At 44.6% G+C, this 24,156-nt stretch overlaps 1 protein-coding gene and 1 long non-coding RNA gene across 11 annotated transcripts in view; one reads left to right on the top strand and one right to left on the bottom strand.

The window, feature by feature from the left end:
• Positions 1 to 24,156, top strand: part of FBRSL1 (fibrosin like 1) — a 762,210-nt gene that overhangs the window by 211,000 nt on the left and 527,054 nt on the right. For all 10 annotated transcript variants that reach the window (XM_083589754.1, XM_083589747.1, XM_083589750.1 and 7 more), the window contains one exon: positions 13,448 to 13,648. In XM_083589754.1, the coding sequence (XP_083445880.1) occupies positions 13,448 to 13,648 (201 nt within the window). Of the gene's footprint in view, positions 1 to 13,447; positions 13,649 to 24,156 lie in introns of those variants that run through there.
• On the bottom strand, positions 67 to 24,058 carry LOC310751463. The gene is made up of 4 exons (XR_014542525.1): positions 22,798 to 24,058; positions 21,237 to 21,376; positions 17,109 to 17,228; positions 67 to 1,785 (listed from the first exon to the last, which is right to left on the bottom strand). It is a non-coding gene; the product is annotated as an uncharacterized lncRNA (long non-coding RNA).

The following is a 24,156-nucleotide window of genomic DNA, read 5'->3' as shown; positions in this document are numbered from 1 at the left end:
AAAGGTTGCTGACCCCTGCTCTAAACAACAAAATGATAGAGAAGTCAGCATAAAGATGAAGGTACGGGGATGGTTCCTAGCTCTATCTGTCTTAACTCTATGCAGAATTCTCTTCTGCAAGCCGAGTTGTACCCAAACTTCCAGCTGTAGGTTTGCCTTTAAAAGGGAACTGAATCAAATTTCTCCCGCATCCCTGGCTCTCTACCTGCCTTTTATTCTTTCGCTCCCATCTCATCTCCCAGCTCTTTGTCTTGGCGTGTTCTCTTTGTTTTGCTTTTCCTGCCTCCCCACATAGTTCCATGTAGATAAATGAGCTGCAGCGTTACATGAGTGTGTCTGTATGCGTGTTTTATATAATATAATTTGCCGCCCCTTACATCAAGGTGTATGGTCTCTTGTTACAGTCCAGGGAACTGTTGGAGCAATAAAGCAGCCTTCATTGTGAGAGGTTTGACTTTGTGCCCGTATGTGATGCATTCTTCGGGGAATTATTGTATTTCATGGCTGCATTTTAAAAAGGAAAACTCTAAAAATAAATGGAAGGCAGCAGCCCTCCTGACTGTTTAATGTGGCGAGATAATAAATTGTCGTGCCATTTGTACCTTTTAGTTGAATGACGCAGAGTTGTTTAAAGAGGCACGCAGAGGGACATAATCATAAGTTTCTGAATTCATACTGAATGTAACTTTATGTAATATGTACTTAGCACTAAAAGTGCTTCGGGAGACGGGTGCGGGAAAGTGTTGCCAAGGCAGGACTCGCTCAGCATACCTCTGCAGGCTCTTCTGTCACAGCTACTGGGCAAAGTTCCAGCTGTGGTGGTGGTGTATAAAACTCCATGCAGCTTGGGACCAGGATACCTAAAAGATAGTCTGACCCCATATATATCCAACCCATCACGGCTCTGTACAGCTGATAACTTCCTGCAGATACCATCTTAACAGGAGGCCCATTCTGTGCAGTGTAGGAGTCAGACCTTTAGTGTTGTGGCGCTTATCCATTGAAATGCCCCCATTGCATGTCTTTTTATCTTTCTGGCACCAACTTTTCTGCTGCTCCAGAGGGCCTAGGACCTGAACCAGTGAATTCTAATCACAAAGAGATGAGATTCTGACTAAACATTCAGAATAACCTCCTGACGGTTAGAGATGTTTTTGGCAGTGGAACTGAGTGTCTTGGAAGGGTTTGCCTTCATTGGAAGTTTTTCAACAGAGGTTGGGGGGCCATTTGCCTGGGATTCTTTAGCTGCGACTCCTGCATTGCAGGGGGCGGGCAACTAGGTAACTCTAGGGAACCAAAACTCCCATCATCCCTAGCAGCTGGCTATTCTGGCTGGGGATGATGGGAGTTAGAGTCACGAGAACATCTAGAGCTCCACAGCTTTCCCAACTCTACTCTTGAAAACAGAACAGAGGGCTCCATTATTTAGTGAAGCTGGCACCTCCCTTGCGGGACCTGTATTGTTTGGACCAACCTTCTCCTGTACAAATCTGCCCACATCTTGAGATGTTCAGCAAAAAGCTTACTTTTGCCATAGGTGATAAACCTTTGGTAGTGAACCTGGGTTCTAGAACTTCTTCTCCCTGGAATCCATCTACCCCACATGCTTACTGGCCTTGAGGCACTCTGCAAACTCATTTTCGTTGGGCCTGCAGGTCTTGAATTACATGTTGCTTGCCTGGGTTTACTGCTTCATTTTTTAAGGTAGCTTCATGATATATATTTAGATTTTGGGTTTTCTGTTCATCTTAGTTGTGTTGAAGGACTCTTGAGGAGGACAGCACCCTAAAAATGTAATTGCAAATAAATAAATGAAAACATTGAACAAGTGAAGCTCCTTCTGTAATGAGTCCGACCAGATTTTTCTGTCCTAGTAGTGCCTAGTCTACCTAGCTCTTCTTAAAAGCATCAGGCAAAGATTTTTCCAAGCCTGCTGTGTGAGATCCTTTTTAACTGGAGAGGAATAAGGATTATTCCCAGGACCTTCTCACGTGCAAATCCACTGTGGTGTAGTGATTAGCAGGTTGCAGAGACCTGAATTCAAATCCCCACTTGAACAAGTTATTACTTCTCAGCCTAAGCTACCTCACAGAGTTATTGTGAAGATAAAAAATGACTGGGAAGAACCATGCAATGCCGCCTTGGGCTCGTTGAAAGAAAAACAGGATAGAAATGAAAATAAATAAAACTTGGGCTGCAGCATGAGGTTACATGTTCTCATTTCTTGCAAGTAAAGGAGTAAGTGGATGGTATTACAGATTGGAAGCAAGGCTCCTGCTGCTCCTGAATTTATAGATTCATAGAATTGTCGAGTTGGAAGGAACCATGAGGGTCATCTAGTCCAACCCCCTGCAATGCAGGAGTCTTTTGTGGGACTCGAACCCACAAGCCTGAGATTAAGAGCCTCATGCTGTACCAACTGAGCTGCCCCAGAGAGAAGCCCCTGCATAAGTGATGCCCTTCACCTCTTCATCTATTCATTACCAACAAGCTGATGCTGGCTATAGGCCCAAATTTACAGTGGATGAACTCCAGAATTGGGGCGGATGCTGTTTAGCACCATTGTTGACCGTCTCAGAAGAGAGGTCAAGAAGCGACTGAGAGCCTTTTGTTAGCGCCCTTGGAAATGCACGATGATGTTAGCATAATTGTAGAGGCAGCAGACAGTGGAGCTTGCTGTTTTGGTGCCGGGGCCCTTCTATCTGGGAACGCTATGGCATCTATAAGCTGTAGAGCAAGAGTGGAGAACCGTCATCTGTGTTCATTGGCCACGTTGGTCTGGGGTTGATGTGTGCTCAGCCACATCTCCATCCCTGCTGTAGAAGAACCCTGTGATGCACACACCTAGGACTCCCAGTTCAGATCTCACCCCACTGCTAGGTAGCTTTGGACAATGCAGCTTTGGAGTGCTGCAAACATGTTGGAAGGTTTGGGAAATAATCTAAAGGCAGCCACCCAAGGATTCTGTGTGTGTGTCCTGGGCCTGGAGGCTGTGGCTGGCTAAGATAAGACCTGTTAACAAGTCACAGGTTCCCATTCTCTTTTCCCTCCTGCTTCAGGCTATAGCGGGTGGTATCAAGCGGAATTTAGGAAGCTTCCTTATAGGTCCATCTGCTTCAGTGCTGACTGGCAGCAGGTCTCTAGGGGGGTTCCAGGCAGGAAACTTCCCTGAGCCCTACCTGGTGATGCCTGGAATTGAATCTGGGACCTTCGGCATGCAATGCAGATGCTTTGCAGCCCTTCCCAGTTGAACCCAGTACCAAGCAGCAGCACCGTTGTGAATAACTGCAGTGGTTTCTCTTTCTGTCTTTATACACTCTGCAGAACTGGTCCAGCTGATCTCGGAGCCCCTGCTTTAAAAAGAGCTCCAACCCAAAGCATCCTTTTTTTAAAAAAAGTGAACATGCTATCAAAAGATAGGCAGGCTTGGCCTTCTGGTGTCTAGTTGAATGAAGATCTCTCTGTCTCTCAGCTTCCGCGCAGACAGCCAAAGCCAGGCAGGTTGGGTCTGGCAATATGCTTCATTTCATCTACCTGCAAAAGGCGCCCTGGCTCGCCTTCAATCATTTAAGCTCCCTTGCTCCCTGACACGCTTTTCCGCTGTCAGTAATTCTGCGAGCGCTCGCCGGGCATTTACTGCCATCACCAGAGGAAATACTGATGGCTTAAAGTGGGATCATTTCCTTTCTGACGGACAGCCGGCACCTGTGGGAGTTTTAATAGCCGTGTGGAGCGCCTGTCAGGAGGCAGTGCAGGAGATGTGAGCAATCGCCCTGCAGTGAGGTGCTTGCAAGCTGTGAGAGCCTACTGGGAGACCTGGGAATGGAAAATGAGCAAGAGAAAAGAGAAGGGAAAAAAAGGAGGAGTAGGAGGAATATATGCAGCTGCAGCAGCAGCAGAGGATTTATAAGAAATCTCTCTCTGGAGAGATCTGGGGAATGTAGCTGGGGAAATGTACCGCCCCCCTCACTTTCTCTTTTAGGCTTCCCCAGAATATATATCTTTTCCTATACACTCAGTCAGCATCCCTCCTTAGCTCCTCTCACTTGCCTGTAATTAGTGGAACGAATGAGAAATCCCAATATTCTTATAGATCAGAGACGCCATATGAGCCTTTAGGGCAGCGATGAGGAACCTGCGACCTTCCAGGTGTCTTTGGACTTCAATTCCCATCAGTCCCAGCCAGCATGACAAAGGGACAGGGATGAGGGAAGTTGAAGTTCCAACAACACAAGCAGAGCCACACACTCCCCATCTCAGATTTAGTGGTTCTCATTGCAGCCTTGGGTAGTTGTTGGCATCCCCATCAAAGAAATAGCTTGCATGGGATGACAAAATATGGGGAGGGGCATTAGGTCATACTCACTATTCCTAGCATTGAAAGCACGATGACTTAGCTGAATTATGCAAGGATTGCACTGAGTCGGTTTCCTACAGCTTGAGCTGCAATAGGAGGATTTGGTAGTTATGTGGACCTCCATTTCCAATGGCACTCACCACTTGAGTTTGCTATTGAAAGGAATGGTACTCAAGGTGAATTGGAATCAGCTGAATAGTTGAACTGCTTTATAGGTTTTTAATGTGAAAGTTTCCATAGCCAGAATTCTTATAGCAAAAGCTTACTTGGCAGGGACACTTCCCTTTTAATTATATGTTTATTGAACAAGTTTCCTGAGATTTTAGCAGTGCAGGTGAGGTTTCTACGGGTACATAAGTGTATTTTGTGCCGCACAACGGCCCTTTGGGAAATCATATTATTTTGGGGTGAACCTTTTGAGCTAAATGAAAATAGATATGTACCAAGGTACCAAGTTAAAATAGATGTAGCATGGATCTTGTTTTCAAGAGCCTGTGGTGCAATGGATCAGTGTGTCTGGCTGTTAACCAGAAGGTTGGTTGTTCCAAGCCCACCCAGTGACACTTGTGGGCACGATTCATGCATTGCAGGGGGTTGGCTAGATGACCCTTGGGGTAAAGGTAAAGGGACCCCTGACCATTAGGTCCAGTCGTGGCCGACTCTGGGGTTGCAGCACTCATCTTGCTTTATTGGCCGAGGGAGCTGGCATACAGCTTCCGAGTCATGTGGCCAGCATGACTAAGCCGCTTCTGGCGAATCAGAGCAGTGCACGGAAACGCCGTTTACCTTCCTGCTGGAGTGGTGCCTATTTATCTACTTGCACTTTGATGTGTTTTCGAACTGCTAGGTTGGCAGGAGCAGGGACCGAGCAACGGGAGCTCACCCTGTCATGGGGATTCGAACCGCCGACCTTCGGATTGGCAAGCCCTAGGCTCTATGGTTTAACCCACATAATTCTATGATTTCGAATTGTCTGGTGAGGGCAGTCATTGTAATCCACCATCTGACAGGTAGGACATAGGCACCACCGCTTCTGTAGTCCTGCCGTATATCCAGGTCATTGTAGGAGGGAACGGGAAGCAGGCGGAGAAGAAAAATACCTGTTCATGGTGCCAGTTCTCAGTTTTTTGCAGCAAAGAGGCCTGGAATTGGGCCCATTGCTGTTGCATGCTGCCAGCAGGGCTGACCCCATCCCCCCCAAAACCCCTGTCCCATTTGGGGGTTTTCTGCTGGCTACTGCAGAATCCCCAGTGGGGATTCCAATAGCTCCTGCCTGCTGTTTGGGCAGATGTATTGGGTTTCCCCCTGCTGACTTCCCATAAAGATGGAGGCTGGTGGACCCAGAGAGGACTGCTGGAAGACATGTCGCCCTCGTCCAAACCACCTCCAACATTGCTCTGCCCAATACTGGAAGATTTTTCCTGTTAAACATGTAATAATATTATAGCATTACTTTGCTAAGCTGCCTTTTCTTAATAAACTAAACTAGCAGCAGAACAGTCATGGAGCATCATTTAAACACCAGAGCAGCCAATTAAAAAGCCTTGAGGTCTGTTTGTTTTTTAAGGTTTTAACTTGTCACCAAAAGGTCAGCAGAGAAAGTGCCCCCTGAATCTGTTTGGGGAGGTCATTGCAAAGATGGCTCATCATCAGTGAAAAGGCCTGCTCCTCTCTGACAGCCACCCGCCTTGCCTCACAAGCCTGGGGAGAAGAGCCTCAGAAAATTACTACAAAGGTCAGGCAGGCTTCCACGAGAGGAGACTGTCCTTTACGTAGCTTGCCCTAAGCTTGCTTAGGGCTTTCAAGCAGCTTTGTATTTAAGGACTCACCTGGTCGCCATGGGCGACAAGGAATTCCATGCAGGCGAGTACATGTACATTCCATGCTGGCAAGCTTAATGGGCTGGCGGAGGAGGACCTGAGCACCCATGTCCCACCTCTGGGCCCAGGTAAGAGGTGTCAGAGGAGGGAAGTCCCCTTCCTTCGTGATCAGTGTAGAAATACAACAGCAGCTGTTGGAGGATATAAAGGGCTCCCAGTTCCCTTCCTTCCCTGACAGGCTCCAGCAGGCTAGTACATTTTTTTGCAAAGTAGTAACACTTCTGGGCTTTTCTCTCAATGTTGCTTTAAAGGTTCAAACCAGCACTTTGAATTGAGCGTAAAACAAACTGGTATAAGCAGTGTGCCCTTAGAAAAATTACTGGTGAGGTGTGTTCAAACCAGCATGCCTGTGCTAATCTTGCAGTCATGTATTCAACCAGCTAAAAATTCAAGCAGTCTTTAAGGCCAGCCCCACAATGAGCATGTTACCGTAGGTGAGTGTAGCTGCTACCAGAGCACAGATAGTGGCAGCCAGGATATATATACAGTGGTACCTCAGGTTACATACGCTTCAGGTTACATACACTTCAGATTACAGACTCCGCTAACCCAGAAATAGTGCTTCAGGTTAAGAACTTTGTTTCAGGATGGGAACAGAAATGGTGCTCCGGCGGCGCAGTGGCAGTGGGAGGCCCCATTAGCTAAAGTGGTGCTTCAGGTTAAGAACAGTTTCAGGTTAAGAATAGACCTCCGGAACGAATTAAGTACTTAACCTGAGGTACCACTGTACACACAAGGGAAGGGAATCCCTTCTGTTTTTCTTGTTTGTGGGGATTTTTGACTAGTATTTCCTGCTACGTATAAATATAATGAGATTACGTTAAGAGAGTGGTTTCCATGTGCACAGTTTGTGCTTCATAGAATCATAGAATCATAGAGTTGGAAGAGACCACAAGGGCCATCAAGTCCAACCCCCTGCCAAGCAGGAAACACCATCAGAGCACTCCTGACATATGGTTGTCAAGCCTCTGCTTAAAGACCTCCAAAGAAGGAGACTCCACCACACTCCTTGGCAGCAAATTCCACTGCCGAACAGCTCTTACTGTCAGGAAGTTCTTCCTAATGTTTAGGTGGAATCTTCTTTCTTGTAGTTTGGATCCATTGCTCCGTGTCCGCTTCTCTGGAGCAGCAGAAAACAACCTTTCTCCCTCCTCTATGTGACATCATTTTATATATTTGAACATGGCTATCATATCACCCCTTAACCTCCTCTTCTCCAGGCTAAACATGCCCAGCTCCCTTAGCCGTTCCTCATAAGGCATCGTTTCCAGGCCTTTGACCATTTTGGTTGCCCTCCTCTGGACACGTTCCAGTTTGTCAGTGTCCTTCTTGAACTGTGGTGCCCAGAACTGGACACAGTACTCCAGGTGAGGTCTGACCAGAGCAGAATACAGTGGCACTATTACTTCCCTTGATCTAGATGCTATACTCCTATTGATGCAGCCCAGAATTGCATTGGCTTTTTAGCTGCCGCGTCACACTGTTGGCTCATGTCAAGTTTGTGGACAACCAAGACTCCTAGATCCTTTTCACATGTACTGCTCTCAAGCCACGTGTCACCCATCTTGTATTTGTGCCTCTCATTTTTTTTTTTTTGTTAATGACTCTGTGTGCTGCTTAACTGTTGCTTTGTGATGTGTGTGTGTAATGTGTGTGTGTATAATTTGTTAAGGCATTCTCCCCACCCCCTTATGACAGCTGTGTAAAACACAAGCAGATTTCTTTGATTTAAAGCAAACATGGGGTTGTATCCAAGCTAGAGTTGACCTCTTCCAAATTAATGGTCCTAAACTGAAATGTGTTAAGCCAGGGATGAGGAAAATGTGGCCCTCTGCTGATTCTCATCAGCTGCAGCCAGCATGACCAATGGTCAGGGATGATGGGAGTTGTAGTCCAACAACATCTGGATGGCCAGAGCTTCCCCATTGGTGATTTGTACACAACAGTAAATTACTTCATGCCATGGCTGTGTCAGGAACAACTTTGAGTAGAAGAGTTTCTTTGAATCTCTTTTTGTATTTTAGTATTGCACACCTGCAAGCCTGCTTGCAGCTTCAAACATCTTAACCTTCCCAAAGCTGTCAGTTTATCAAGCAGGGCATCTTATTTTGACAGGGTCAGAGAGCAAAAGTCACATTGTTTTTAAAAGCAAGACATAGGCTGATCTGGAATATGTCAGCTGCCGTTGTGGAAATGTTAAGGCTGAGGTTAAGGAAATGTTGTGGTGCTGCAGGGTGGGGAGGGGAGAGATGTGGTTTCTTCCAGTGGAACTGTATGGCTAAGATTTAAAAGACCAAAGGTGTGATATTCCCCATTTAGCTATTCTTCTATTTTCACAAACAGATATTCTCTCTCTCTCTCTCTCTCTCTCTCTCTCTCTCTCTCTCTTTCTCTCTCTCTCTCTCAGCTTCTTTCAGTATAATCAACTTTTAAAATTGAGTTTGCTCACCTGAAATTGTGATTTTGGATTATCACTCCTTAACTCTTTATTGGCTATATTATACATTGAAGAAATACGTACATCTCTTCTAATTTAAACTTGTTCAGATTCAGACTTTATTGTTCCTTGCCTAACATTGATGGGCACTAGATATTGCTGGACTTCAGCATTCCTGACCATTGGACATGCTGGCTGGAGCAAGCTGGAGTCTTAAGAGCGTCTAGAGGTTTCTCACCCCGATTTATAGGGCAGGCTGTAAACCAGCAACTGTTAGCTGCCACTCTGGAATTCCATTTCTCCAATTAACCGCTCTGGAAATGAATATGTGGCTATTCCCACTACAGCATTTGGTCAAATACATGTGGCCTTAATGCTGTGAGCTTCCTCATGTGATGACTGAAGCAGAAAGCGCTGGTCTGCGCACTGTAGTTAGACAGTGAAATCATGACTCTCCCAGCCATGAACTGTGCATTGGGACTGCTAAAGTAGATATAGTCATGGCACACGCTTCTGCAAAGCCCCAAGGATATTACTCCTCCTTCACGCTCTGGAATCTCAATAAGCTGTGTAAACAGAGAAGATTAGGGAAGGGTTTAAACCTGGGCTGAGCAAACAGTGAGATTTCTGACCTGTGAGAAGCTATTGGTGGGTGGGAGGGTGGTTGTCTCAAAGCCAGGGCCTCCAATTAAAAAAGAACAAAATGATTTCTCACTGATAGATTGCAATAAGCTGCGATCTTGAGTTATGTCCCTTTACATCTCATGGAGCAACAGTTAAGGTACATATATAAATGTCGTATTCCTGGAAAGCATAGGACTGCATCAGACAAGCTCCTAAGGGAAGCTGCCCAGTTCATTGTATGAGTTATCAACAGCCAGAGCTCCCAGGTGAGCATGTCATACATTTTTTTGGTATCATATTTTGTCCTTGCAACAACCCAGCTAGTGTGCATTTGCATAGGTTCTTCTCTGATAGCAGGACATTCTCATGCACCTCTTATCTGATCCATTCACCTGGGCATTTTCAGCACACATTGGTCAGTCATGGCAAGGGAGGCTGGTCCTTTAGGGAGAATGAGGCATTGCCCTACCAACTTCAGTCGGTCCTGTCTTCTTACTTACATTCAGTTGGGGGGGAGTGGCCCTGGTATCAGGGAGGAGAAGGGGGACCAAACACAATTAGTTGCCTGTGCCTGTATTGGCAGAGGGATGGGGTGCCCTGCTCAAGTCCCTTGCGATATAGTATCCCAGAGGAGATGTCCCTCTGGAACTATAAACACTTCTTTTAGAAGGAGAGGATATTGCCAGCTGCTGGTTGAGTCTGTTTTCAGTATTTTAACATTTTATTGTGTTCTGGTTGCCGTGACATTAATAGAGCTGTTGTTCTAAAATGCCATTAGCTGACGCAAGAGTGTTAAACTGAGAAGCAGGTTGGAAATATTTAAGTAAGCAAATAAATACATTGAACTTTTACCAGGAAAGCTGCCTGATAGTGTAATGGCTTTAGGGGTTGCTTGTGCATAAGTTGCCGCCGCTCTGGGCTAGGTTGGCTGGTTAAACCATTTCTCGCTGGACAGCCATCCACTCCGTGGCTGTTCAGTCGCTGGCAGAATCCGTCAGTGGGCGTTTCTTAAACCTCTTCCGGCAAAGAAGTTCTTTGACGCCAAGTCACCGCCTACTTTCCCTGCGCGGAAGTCTTCTGCGCAGGGTGGGTGTGGGCAACGGAGGACCTGTGCTCTCCTCGCTGGTCTCCTGCGAAGAGTCCTGGAGCCCCCTCTCTGCTCTCCCCATCGGCCCCCCTCTATCCCTGGTGTTGCGCTGATTTTCTTCCCCAGCCGGAGACCTGCCTCTCTCCCTGCTTGGCCCCTCTCCAGCATCGCTGTGGAGCCTCGCCTCCTCCGCTAGTTCCGATGGCAGTTCCCTGACAGATAGACTCTGTGATCATGGGCTTGCTTTATCTGTCTAAATGCCACTTGACATCTGCCATCCGGAGGCAGCAGGGGTATTGCCGTTGTTGTTTCATTTATTTTATCTCTTTTACATTGTATTCTCACAACAACTCTGTGAGGTCAGTTAGAATGAGCAATAGGTGACCAAGTGGGGATTTGAACATGGGTCTATAGTTGGATGCTCTAAACAGAGCAAACTACAACATATGTGTGTGTGTGTGTGTGTGTGTGTGTACATACACATACACACACACACACATATATATATATATACACACACACACACACACACATATATAGATATATACATATATACATATAAATAAATTTATATATATATAAATGCTAAGCAGCACGGCACTGAGACAGAGCCAAAGCCCCTGTTTGCTCTTTTAAGACCAGTGGGTTAGAGGAATCCTTTTGTTCCAAATAAGCAGGCGGGGGTGGGACTTTTATCTCCAGCTTGTGGTGCTTAGAGCTGAGATTGGAGATAAGCCCCCTGACTGCTCTTTAAGAGTAAAAGGCAGCATTTCTTCCCACACCACCATTGTGTGGGCTGGTGTGTCACTTCCTACAGCTTGGTGGCCAGATGTGGCTTGCGGTCTATAGGTCAGACACAGGGCTGTCTTAAGCATATGCAGCGCCGGGGTGCAAAGATCTGCCCGGTGCCCCCCCTCCGGTTGCCCAGTCCCAGGCGCGCAGGAGGGCGGAGCCGGCCAGCCACCTCAGCTTCTCGCTGGCTCAGTTGCCCCCCAACTTGCGGTGCAGAGCCGCCCACAGCAGAAGAGCCCGCCGCGGCACTCCGACCGACGGGTGGGCTCTTCCCCGGACTCAACTTTCAGGCCCCGGACTCTTGGCCTGGCACCCCTGAGAGCCCGGCGCCTGGGTGCCCCGCACCCCTAGCACCTATGGGTAAGATGGCCCTGGTCAGCCACTCATTCTCTAAACACAACACAACACTGACTGGTAGGACCAATGCAGCTCATACTGAGAGAGAATTTCTCGCCTAGAGCCATCAAGGGAGCTTCACGGCTCACCCGGGTTTTCAATCTGATGTTCCCCACCATCAAATTCAATAAGGAGTGGCTGCAACTGACCAGTTGTCGTTTGGTTCTGCTTGCGAAGTTGTCAGGCTGCACACAAACACATGGGCAGTCTGAATGATCTATATAGCTTATAGCCATGTTGCACAACAGTTCTTGCCATGCCTTCTATATCCGTGCTTTGCTTGCAGAGGAATGGGGTTTCCCTCGCCAAAAAAACCACTTTGCTATATGACCAGATGCTGCATAAACGAATTAGCTGCTTGCAGCAAAATAAAATGTCATTGTAGGTGATAATGAACCGCTCTAAAATGTCAGTGTGTATATAGCTTTGCTGTGCCTGCCTAAATAAATAAATAAGCCTTCTTTTTTCCTTTTTTTTTGTGCTGAACCTATGTGGCCCCTTATGCGTGCAACGATCTGTTAATTAAAAACTGGGGGGAAAGAAAATAGCATAGTGCAGCCAGCAGGGCATTTCATCTTAGTTCCTAGTTCTTTGCTTTCAGGTTTCCATGGACTTAAAGAGTGCAAAAGCGAGCACGAAATGAACAAATGGGTTTCTGTTGCAGCCTCCAGTTTGTACAGAGACTGAATAGAGATGTTGTGTCTGAGACAAAAAGGCAATTGCAGAACATTTAATGTACTTTAAAAAATAAATAAAAATGCTTGCAACCTTTTGCAGTTCACTATCCTCTCATTGTTCCTGGATAAGGTTGTGGATAATAGCATTACTTCTGTTCCATAGATGAGATATTATATAGCTTCTTGCATTTCTGATGATATTTTATTTTATTATGTTTGAAGAGAGCTCATACAGTGTAGTGTTGAGTGTTGAGATTGGCCTAGGAAGACTTAGGATGGGGAACCTCAGGCTGAATGCGGACCTCTAGGGTGCTCTGTCTGGCCCTTGGAATTTCCCCAGGCCACACCTCTCAATGGGTTTCCTTTTTCCCCTCTTCATGTGCTTTTGCCTCATTAGAATGATCTCTGACCATTCTTCTGGATTGCCCAGGAGGGAGGGAGGAATTTGAGTACAAAGGTAAAATGAACATGGGTTGCTCCCTATATGTTTGCTTCTGGCCCACCACTGTATGTGGCCCTCTTAAGGTTGCCTAGAAGTGAATGATGCTCTCCAGTTGGAAAGGGTTCCCTACTCCTTCCATATGGTTTTCTGGCTCTGCTCCTGGTTTATCATGGCTTTTTCTTTGTTTGCTGCATGTTGTACAGACAAGCAAGGTACTTCACCTTGCAGTGAATAAGGGAATATGGAGGAGGTCCAGGGTGCCATTTTGATTTTCAGTAAAGTCACATATAGGCATCACTCTGGTCTCTGTCTTTGCTCCTTCCTCTTCTCCAGTATCTTTCTCAATGCTTCTTCAATGGCAACAATATTTTATGGTTGAAACTGTAGAGTTGAAGGGGTCTTGTAGGCTAAGCAGACTAGCTTCCCGCTCAGTGCAGGAGACCCAGAACGAGAGCCTCCCCAACAGTTGTCCCCCGAACAAATTCCATGTGAGAAATCATTAAGAAAGGAATTGAAAGTAAAGTTGCCAATATCGTAACACCGTTATACAAATCTTTGGTATCAACACATTTGGAATACTGTGTGCCAGAGGCGAATAGTGCAGAGCAAGATATTTAAATGTAAATAGGTGTTTTAAATGTAACAGGGGGCCAAGTGGTCCGGAGTAAAACAGTGGGAAAGCGAAGTAGCCAGTAGTGTTTTATGAAATACCTTTTTTTCACTTCCTCTTTCTGATTTACTCCTTTTTTTTACAGAAGGATATGTCATTGAAGCCACAAGAGAGAAAGGAAAAATGGGAGAGACATCCAGGAAAGAAACCCAGAGAATCTGAACACTGTGTGTCAGCTGAGCCAAGCGAAAATGGCCACAATAACGATGCCATGAGTTCGGGGAGAGAGACGGATCGAGGGAAGGAGAGGGTGAAGAAGAAAATCCCCTTGAAAATCCACACGCAGGTAGGACAAAGGTTATCTCCGACCTTTGGTGCGAGTGGTTACTTGGGGGGAGGCAAGTGTTAATGTTGTTATTATTTGCTATGGACTTACTGCTGTTAATACTATTTGGGTGTAATATTATTTGCATTGAACTTAAGATTCATATAGATGTTTGTGGGTGTGTCACACTCAGGGAAATTGCGGAGCTTCGGCTTGTTTTGTTTGAGTTGCGTTCCCCAGGTTGGGGTCCCCAGATATTGCTGAACTAGAACTCCCATTATCCCTGACCATTATCCAGGCTTACTAGGGCTGATGGGAGTTGGGAGCCCACATCATCTGGAGTGCCACAAGTCCTCCAACCCTGCTTTAGAAAAGTGTTTATTTCAAGAATTAAGTGTGTGGGGGTGGGGGTTGGACTATTTTGGTATTTGCCATTTTGTCTCTCTGCTGGCTTAGTTTCACTGGTGTACCTGAACATATCTGACGCAAATTATCTCAGTTGTTTCTTGTGGCTTACCTTTAACAAAATTGGTGGTGTTTGTGGCCTGGCTGTGGCTTTCAAAGTTCCAAATGTGAAATCCACAAAATACTTCTTACTGCCTGTGGAGAACCAGACTGTAGGTAGTTGCCAGTGCGATAAAGCCGAGTCAAATTCTAGGAAGGAAATTGAAGCATCTGCACTGTCTCCTGGTTCATTTCAGGACCAATTCAGGCAGCTGGTACGTATCTTTGTAGCTCTTCACAGTTTGGGACTAGGATATTTGATAGTTTAGCCTGACTTTGAGTTGAGATTGTCAGTGGCCCTCCTTCTGGGAAAGGGCCTTCTTGGTGGTGTTCCAGAGGCCTGCCTTTTATCTTCTCCCATGTCATTTTCTGAGGTATTTTAATTGTCATTCTCCTGTGTCTAGTTACAAGCTGCCCACACATCTAGTGGTTTTACTGGGGTTTTTTTCCTTATGCCTTGATTATGATTGCTTGTCGTTGCTCTTTTTTATATTATTACCCCTCTTGAAATTATGTTTTTTGTTGTTGTAAGCACTCCTGGGAAAATGTTGCTTTTGTTGTGGTGTAAGGAAGAATGGAAGGGCAGGGTATGAATATCTGGTAATACAATAGGTTTGTATCCTACTCAGAACAGTCCTGTTGCAGTTAATAAACATAGCTGACTTACGTTCCTCAATTTCAACAGGTCTACTCTGATTAGAACTTTATTGTTTTTATTTGTTAAATTTATTGGTCACTTTTTTACCACTGCAACTCAAAGCGACAGAGTATTTTAAGTAAAAAACTAACACATGGACATAAACACACACACACACACGTAAAGTATATATACATCTGTGTGTAATGTATGTATATATACATACATTAAAACCAGCATTGAAATCAACAACAAATATTAAAACATCCCACCCATGCGTAAAGGACCTAGGCAGGTAAAAGCCAAAGACCTGCCTAAAGATATGTAACAATTGCACCAGGCAAGCCTACATTAAAGTAGACAGATAACAAATTACAAAAAGGATCAATAAACCTTTATCATAATCACATGTCAGATTTTCTTTTGTGAATGAAATAAAATGGTTTCAACCAGTTTATAATAGCCAAAAATCAAATATAGGGCTTGTGGTGTATTTAAACAAGGCTTAGATCAACTCCACAGATGTTCAGTGCCCAGGGGTTCAGTGCCTGGCACCCAGAAACTCATGACACAGGGGAGTCTGGTACCCACAAACTCGTAACATTCCACTTCCTTTCAGCCTAAGGAAAGCTGTTTATTGGCAGAACACAGTGGGAAGAAACTGAAAGAAACAGGGGGATGAGGAGGTCTAAGGGTGAAGTCTTGCTCCTGTCCATCATAATACTGGACAGATTACTACAGGGTGTTGAGAGGGGTTATTTTTAACTATTAAGTAAGAAACAGCAGCCATAGTTTAGGCTAGAAGTGTTTTCCCTTGGTGACCCCGCCATGTTGAAAAGTGTGTGTGTTTGCAAGGTGTATCCTGTCCTGTCCAGAAATGCACCGTGCTAGATGAAGCCAGCTCTAAATATTTTCTGAATAAATTGAATAAAACCACTTAACCCACTGAAAGATATATTTGAAAAATGAGTATTAAGAGGAGCCATGCCTCTTGTAAAGCAAGGTAGCTACTGGTGTCATGTCCTCCATTGTGACACATTCCCCTGCTGAGTGACTTGGCTGAGGACTTTGGGAAGAACAGCTATTTGTGGATAGTTCAGGTGATATAAGGTGATTTTTGACAATCCAAGTATTTTTTCCGGTTCTATGAAGAAAGATTATTCATCTAAAGTGTAAGTAGAATTCCTAATTCTTTCTGGATTCTGCTTCTTTGGCTGTCCCTCAAAATTTAGAAACATAGGGAACCAGGTCATGGTTATATTAAGTTTTAAAGATTGTCCTCAGGACCACCTTAGATGCTTTGAGGGAAATGACTTGCCTTCTCCCTTGCGGGCATCATCACAAGAAGGGCATCTCCCAATTTTGGAGGGTTCTTTGACAAGATGCCCTCCTCTGTGGGTTCAACTGCATGGGGGAGCCACCAATGAAAAGGCCCGTTCTCATGTTGGATATAACCTGTGGGAACTTGCTGGTAGGGATGTGGGACAAATATGATTCACTTGGCATTTAAAGGCAAGCCTAGCTAATCCATACCTTCCAAAACCATACACAAATCAAAACACAGCCACCCCTCAAAATTCGTGTTTCTCTAAATCTTGGAATGCAATTCTCTAGCCATGCAATGTGTACAAAATGTCTACATTAGTGAAACCAAAGTTTAAAAATGCATTTTACAGAGGGAAACCGCTTTGCAAATATCTGATTAGGCAAAATTGCATACAATTATTATCAGGAGATGTTTGCACTAAAATGCTGCTGGATTTTGATGTTTTTGTTTTAATTTAAAGAATTCAAATTGGTGTGGCAATGTGGGGAATCCAAACTTAAGAATGGAAAAATAAGAAACAGAGAAACCAAACCTGACAGGTTTGCCCATCCCTACTTAGAAGCTGTTGAGTCCAACAACCTGCTCAAAGCAGTATCTGTACTGCTGGGTGCAACTGCAACGCCCCGACAGATGTGAGCGTGTGTGTGGTGTGGTTTACAAACACAATTTTCGTATGCTTTCTGTGATTCGGCGTTCTCCTGTGTGGTGCCTGGCGGAATTTAGAGCTGTAAAGAGAGAGAGAGAGGCAAGGAGTGCTGGAGAATGTGAGAGGCATACCGATTTGGGCTGTTCCCCCTCTCCCCTCCCTGCTCGAGGCCTCCAGCCGTTTCCCCCATGCATTCAAAATTTGACAATGCATTTAACAAACTCCTGAGATGGCAGTAGTCTAGCCTGCCAGTCATACACAATGGGGGCTGCCCCAGCAGCCTTTGCTTGAACTAACATGTTTGTTCAAAGCTAAGGAGGTGAAGAGAGAAAAGCACCAGGGGGGTGGCAGGCCATTTATCACTTACAGCTGCTCATCTGGGATGTTTGCAGGGGGAACTTGGTGCTCAGTCATCAGCTTGATAGTTCCATGGCTGCAGAAGCAGCATTTGTATTGCTAACAGCAAAGGTTTCCTCACGTGCTGTCCCTGATAAGAGAGAAAAGCTGGGCTAAAATAGCCTCAAGAAATTCTCCACCTTATCTGTCGGTATAGAAACTGGTGAGTGGGGGTGGGGGAGATACTTTTATTTTATTTTTTAAAAATTAGTATATTTTAAAAAAACAATTAATAGGAAGAGGTGGGGAAAGGAGCAAAGGAAGGAAACACACATAGCCTGCGGGGGCCACATTCCCTTCTGGGCAACTTTCCAGGGGCCATAAGCTGGTGGTAGGCAGATCTCCCTTTGTTTCAGTGTTGCCCTTCTTGAACTCGTTGGGGAAGACGATGGAGACCAAACTAAAATTAATTGGCTCTGCCTGCCACTGGCTCTGCCAACACCACGCCACACCTTTAAAGTACAATTAACACACTATTAAAGCACATAGCTTCCTCCAAAGAATCATGGGAACTGTAGTTTACTGCCTCACAGAGCTCCAATTCTCACCATACTCAACGAACTACAGTTGCCAAGATTCTTTGAGAAAAGCAATGTGGTTTAAATGCCTTTTACATGCATGCTTTAATTGTGACCTTGTTCTTTTTCCCTTCAGCCCTACCAGTCTCAATGGGAACCAGCCAGCCCTAAACCTAGGCCTCATTCTGGGGCATTGGGCATGTGAAAAATGGTGGTTACAACCGCCGATAAAGATTGCTGAAGATAGTCTATGAAACTGCTCTCTATTTTTACATAAACAGTACTCCACACTGCAACATTTTGTTGCAGATCCCACTCGGTTTATATATACAGCAGAACTTCATCAGGCTTGCCGATGGGGTTTTTCTTACATGTTTTTAAAGTGGGTTTTCCACCTGGTTGGTTTTCACCCAGAAGCACCCTTTAAAAACAGCAAACAATCCTTTGGAGGCAAATCTCAGACTAGCTTTCTCCCTCCCAGTGCAGACACTGTCTGATTTGAGAAACATGCAGCTGCTGCTGGCACCCTCTCTGCCCTTTTCACTTCTCCTTGACTGCTCCTCCTGCAATTAAGCATCCTATATAGAACTGTAAATGCAGCCCGGCAGGAAAGAAAGTCCTAGCTAAGCTAGTGAAGTTCAGCTTAAATGTAAAGGCAAGCGAAATGGAAGAAAGAGGAAGTGGGAAATAGTGTTGTTCCAACTTCCTCCTTCAGCTCTATGCACTTTTCAGTGGAGAAAAAGACAACATCTGTAAGCACCTCATGACCAAGGGGGCAGAGACAGGACCTTGGGGACTTTGTGTACTACAGGGGAAGACCTCAAGGGCCCCATTGCTCCCATAGGCACTCTGTTGTTGACCCCCTGCTTTAAAGACTAGCAAATTGCCTCTGTTGAAGTGGAGCGAGTAGCCCACAAAAGGTTATGCCATAGCAAATTTGTTAGTCCTGTGAGTTTCATTCAAGAAAATGTATGGTCCTATTTGGTTGCAGTGGTGTCTTTTTCAAAGAGGGACAGATTTGATGAAGTGACGGGCCGTGAGGTGAAGTTGTTGAGCTTTTTTTAGGATTTTACCCCAAAGTTGTTGAGGGTTTTTACCCAGGAAATAAACTGCCACGGGGGCCCCCAAAACAGACTTTGGACATGCGAGTGCGAGTTTAGAGCTTTCAAAATGGCACCCAGCAATGTGCCTGTTTCAGGGGGGTCGAGGAGGGTGGTGTTCTCCATTGTTAAGTTCTTAGCTCAGCCTGAAAGCCGCTGCCACATGCTCTGAAGTCACAGATGGCTCTCTCCTGTTCGTTCCTAGTAATCTGCAAGGCACAGAGAATTCGCAGCTGCCTAAGAAACCACTGGGGAGCCCCAGCACAAAGTGTTGAAATGGGCAATACAGTATTTAGTCATTAGGGCCGCTCATCTAAAGAACTAAAATAAGGCTCATTTCAATCAATAGCAATCTGTTTGCACTGTCAGGAACTAATTTAAAAATCTGCTTTAAGTCCCGGTTAGGCATTTTGATGCTGAAAGCAGAATACAAAGTGCAGGGGAACTGTTGGGCATGGTGCGGCGGTGGCAGCAGGGAGGGAGTTAGAAAACAACCGAGTAAGGGGGAAACCCTGTCATTTTAACAGAGCTTATCCTGGTGTGTTAAAGCTTCTTACTGCCAGCCCTGAGCACACAGCTCTGCAGCACGTCTATGCGAAAAAAAGAATCAAGCGATGCTTGGCTTGCTAAATACATGGTTCTTCCTCATTTAAGCATTTGTTTGAAGGGGTGGGACAGCAACATTGAGAGGAATAGCAGCAGGTACAGGTTGCCTAGGGAGAAAGGGGCTGTTTGCATTGGCGTCCATTATGGGGGTGGCTTTCTTTCTTTCTTTTTTAAAAAGAATATTTTCTAGAACTTGAGCTAGGAGGCAAAATGTACAGGCTCTATTCTTTTCAATTTTTTTCTGAGAAACTATCCTGCCGCCTCCCCCCCCCCCCACTTTCATTGTTTTAATTTGTCGTCATTCCCTCTATCTCTGTGAAAACCCATAGCTGTTTGCTTCCGGAGATGGCATTTCAGGGGCTAAGGGTTCTCCCTGCTACACATCTGGGCCTACCACATCCATTTTCCCCATGCTAGAGAGTAGCATGGTTGCTAAGCAACCCCTTCTGGGCCTAGCACCTCCTGTCAGGTTAGAAGAGGGAGTTGGGAAATTTGAAAGGTAGGGCCCCATCTGTCAGGCACCCTTTCCCTTACCTGAGTTCTAGTTCTAGACAGGCCTGAATAATTGCTAGCTTTAAAATAAAATAAAAAATCAGAAGGGAGAGCAGCTGTGTTGACTTTACCCCAATAGCCTTCGGTGCAACATCAGATCTCTTTTCTACCCGCCACTGTATAATCCAGTAAACAGCACAATCTTACATATGTCTACTGAGAAGTCCATTTGTGTCCTCTGCTCCCTTATAATGGAGAACCCACAGCCATAGCCCAGACCAGCCCAAGACATTTTTCTGCCTGAGGTGAAACAGAAAATGTCCACACAGATTACCCCGCCATGCAACCTGACAAGGACATTGATAGCTACCACCTCCTATAATCTGAGGTGCATCCTCTTCATCCTTTTTAAATGTATTTGTTCATTGTTGTCGAACACATGCTGAGCAGCGAATTGGACTTGATTATTTCAAAAGTCTGTTCCAACCCTAAAATGCTTTGATTCCAATCGGAACGAAAGCCCCAGTACTTTGCAAATTAACTGCAGTTTGAGGACCTTGCAAATGAGAATTTTTACTTGGGTGAAAAAGAACCTATGATTCAGAGGAGCTTACCCCCAGGAAAGTGTGCATAGGATTTGGTTGTTTGTTCCTGGGGGTTTAAAAGAAAACCTCGCCCCCCCCCAGTGCCCAAAGCCAGACACATGACTTTATCCAGAGTATCCTGGGAACTGTAGTTAAGGGTGTTGAGAATTGTAGCTACATTTCCCAAAATTCTTTGGGTAAAGTCATGTGCTTTAAATGTATGGTGTGTACACAGCCTGGGACTTCCAAGGCTGCCCAGTGAACTTTGTAGCCATGTGCACACACTATATACCTTCAGTGCACACTTTTGAAGCACATTGACACTCAAAAAAAGTATGTTCACATTATTTTTTCCCTCAGAGAGTTAAAATTCCCAGCAAACCTTAACAAACTACAATGCCCATAATTCTTTGTGGGTGGTAAATATGCTTCAGATATGCTTTAAAGGTATAGGGTGTGTACAGCCATAGTCCAGTAGTGTTTATGCCAAGGTCTCGAGCAGAGATAGGTCTTTCTCATCACCTGTTACCTGACGCTTTTACTTGGAGTGGTCAGAGATTGACACTGGGATGTTATTCATGCAAACCACATGCTGTGCTACTGAGATATGGCCCTTCCAGATTCAATTCAAAATTGTGAGCCATCAATTTTGTGAATGGGAGGAGAGAAGAGTTGTTGAACTTCTGTTACACTGCACAAAAATAAAATAAAATAAAATAAAATAAAATAAAATAAAATAAAATAAAATAAAATAAAATAAAATAATCTTCCTTTTGACGAAACCTCTTTTGCAAAATACCTTTAAAACCCGTGCCTGCTCATTAGCTGATCAGTAGCAAACTCCAAACAGGCCATGGTTCGTCAAATACGGTCCCAGCCCTGGAGCAGTATCTTGAAGAACAAAGTGCTCTCTCTTCCTCTCATCCTCCGAGCAGCTTTCTGTGTAGACATAAAATGGATCTCATTACAATGACTGCTTTGAAATGAGGAGACAGAAAATTTTGTTGCTAACAACTTTTATGACATCAGGCTCCATAAAAAGGTTGTTGTTGGTCATTGCTTACATTATTATAAAAGAAGAGCTAAATGGTTTGTAATTTAGGGAAGCAGATTTAATTACATGAAGTAATTTACAGAAAGCCGTAATTGTATCTCAGACTCTCTCCTTCCCTTGGATTTAATTGGCAAACTCAGTACACCAGACTTGCAGTTCCCCCCCACCCTCTTTGTTGTATGCAAAATCCTTTCTTTATTTGGGTGGAAAAGGCAGGCACCTTCTGTTATGTCACCTTGGCCTCAGATAATAAGAAAACAAAAAATAAACAAGAAGTTAGCACTGAATAGGGCTGGCTTGTTTTGCAGGAAGATGCTGCACCATGATGTTCAGCTGTTCAGTAGTTGAAATGGAAGAAATTAGCTTGCTTATAAATGTAGAGGCCCTTTGTGTTCTCTCTAGTAATTACAGTAGTTCTGAGTTAACTGAAAAAGCTTGTACGAAACACACTCAGTCCTTTAAACTTGGAAACAACTGGAGCCTAGCCTAACAGAATTTTCCTGCTAGGAATGCAACTACTTGATCATTTTTTAATATCTCCCATCCTGGTCCCCTCCAGAAAGTTTGGACCACAACTCCCATCATCCCTGACCACTACTCACACAGACGGGCGATGACCTGGAACGCCCTCCCATCAGATGTCAAAGAGATAAACAACTACCTGAAATTCAAAGACATCTTAAGGCAGCCCTGTTCAGGGAAGTTTTTAATGTGTGACATCTTAGTGTATTTTTGGTCTTTGTGGAAGCCACCCAGAGTGGCTGTGGAAACCCAGCCAGATGGGCGGGATACAAATTTTTTTTTTTAATTATTATTATTAGAGTTGTAGTCGAAAGCATCTGTCAAGCATCAAATTGGACAATGCTTACAACCTTAAAATCAACAACCAGTTTTACAGTAAGGTACATAGTTCCATATAAGCAGCTGCCTTAGACAAGGTTGGACTATTTGACCATCTAGCCCAGTATGGCCTACTACTCTTGCAGCAGTTCTCTGGGCAGAATGTGTTTTCCATCATCCCATCCTTTTTTAGATGGGATTCCAACAATTGAACACGGAGCCTTCTTCATGAAAGCCATGTGCTGTACCACTGCTTTATGGCTCCTCCTGTTAAGGGCATGGTCATTGCCTGTTGACTGTATATGTTATAGAATCACAGCCTTGAAAGGGATCTTGGAGGTCATCTAATTTAACATGAATTCTCAATGCAGGATTCAGCTACACTGACCGTAACAGATGGCAGTCCACTTCTGCTTAAATACTTCCAGCAAAGGAGAACCCACCACCTCCTGAGACAGTCTCTTACCATTAGGGAGCTTCTCCTAATGCTACAGCAAAATCTGCTTCTCTACATTTTTCATCCATTAGTTCTTTGTCTTGCTTTTTGGAACAACACAGAACAATCCTACTCCATCTTCTGCATGACTACAAGGGGTTGAGCCATTGTGATGTCACAGTGCATCTGTGCAAACGCCACATCGTCCTTCCCAGAATTCGTATTGTTAGCAAAGTTCTTCAAATATAATGCAGATGGAAGAAAAACAGTGTATAATTTGAGAAAGGAACAGCGGCATTCAACTGAAACACTCAGAAGAAAAACTCCCTTAAAATTACGCAGCCAGTCAAAACAGGTACTCCCTCAGTGAAGCTCGTGCCACTCTTCATCGTTGCTAAGCAACACCCCACTTCTTGGAGCATAGATGCAATAAGTGATTAAATAATAAATAGGGTTGTTCTGTGTTCTCTGCTTCCTGGGGAACTTTAAGATACCACGCAAAAAAATTTAAAATCTAGCTGTGGAGCTGCGATACTGCAGCTGAAAGTGCTCTCTTGAGGACAGGAAGCTATTGGGAACCGTCCAGGACTGTGTGCTGTGGCAGTATTATTAACCTCAAGCATTCAAAAGATCTGTGTCAACTGCAACCACAAATTATAGGATGGGATTAAAAATAATGATAGTGTTTAGGGTGGGGGGGGAGGGAGAATAATAGTCTGAGGTTTCTTTTCTCTGCCTCCCTCTCTCCCTCTCCTCCTGCCTTCTGAACCTTTTCACTTACATTCAGCTGTGCAGCAGCTATAAGCAAAGTGCTGGCAGTAGCATTCTTTAGCCCATTGAACTGTGGTGCATCCATTTGTGGAAACCTTTAAGAAAAGAGAGGCTGTGTTACAATCTACTCTGGTTCACAGTGGATTAAAATGTGCTCTTGAAGGAAGTGGGGGTTGGGGGGCATATGGCCTACAGGTTTCTGAAGTGCTACCCTCCATCTACTCTCATGCCTTGAGTTGCCCTGATGTGTCTTGACCACAGTTGTTAAGAAAGGATTCTTTCTCTAATGATGGAACAGATTCTCAAGTGAGGCTTGACTGGTCCGTCCTTCCCTGCCTTTTATGTTGGCTTTAATCCAACTGATTTTTGTTTTTGTTTTTTATTTTATTGTAATTTAGCCAGTTAGATTTTTAAAGTCATGTTTTTAGTCTGCTGTTAAGGACAGAATTAACACCACCCATTTAATAATTCTGGCGGGGGGCTTACTAATCTTTCTATCTTGGAATCCCAATCACGATTTATTTATTTTAAATATTTTCTGTTTTAAATGCTTGGAATGCCAACTTTGCAATGATTAGTATTTGTTTATGTAAATATGTTTGTTTATATACCCTGTTT

This window comes from Podarcis filfolensis (genome assembly GCF_964270895.1).
Source record: "Podarcis filfolensis genome assembly, chromosome: 16".
Lineage (NCBI taxonomy): Eukaryota > Metazoa > Chordata > Lepidosauria > Squamata > Lacertidae > Podarcis > Podarcis filfolensis.
This window is presented reverse-complemented; position numbering and strand designations above follow the sequence as displayed.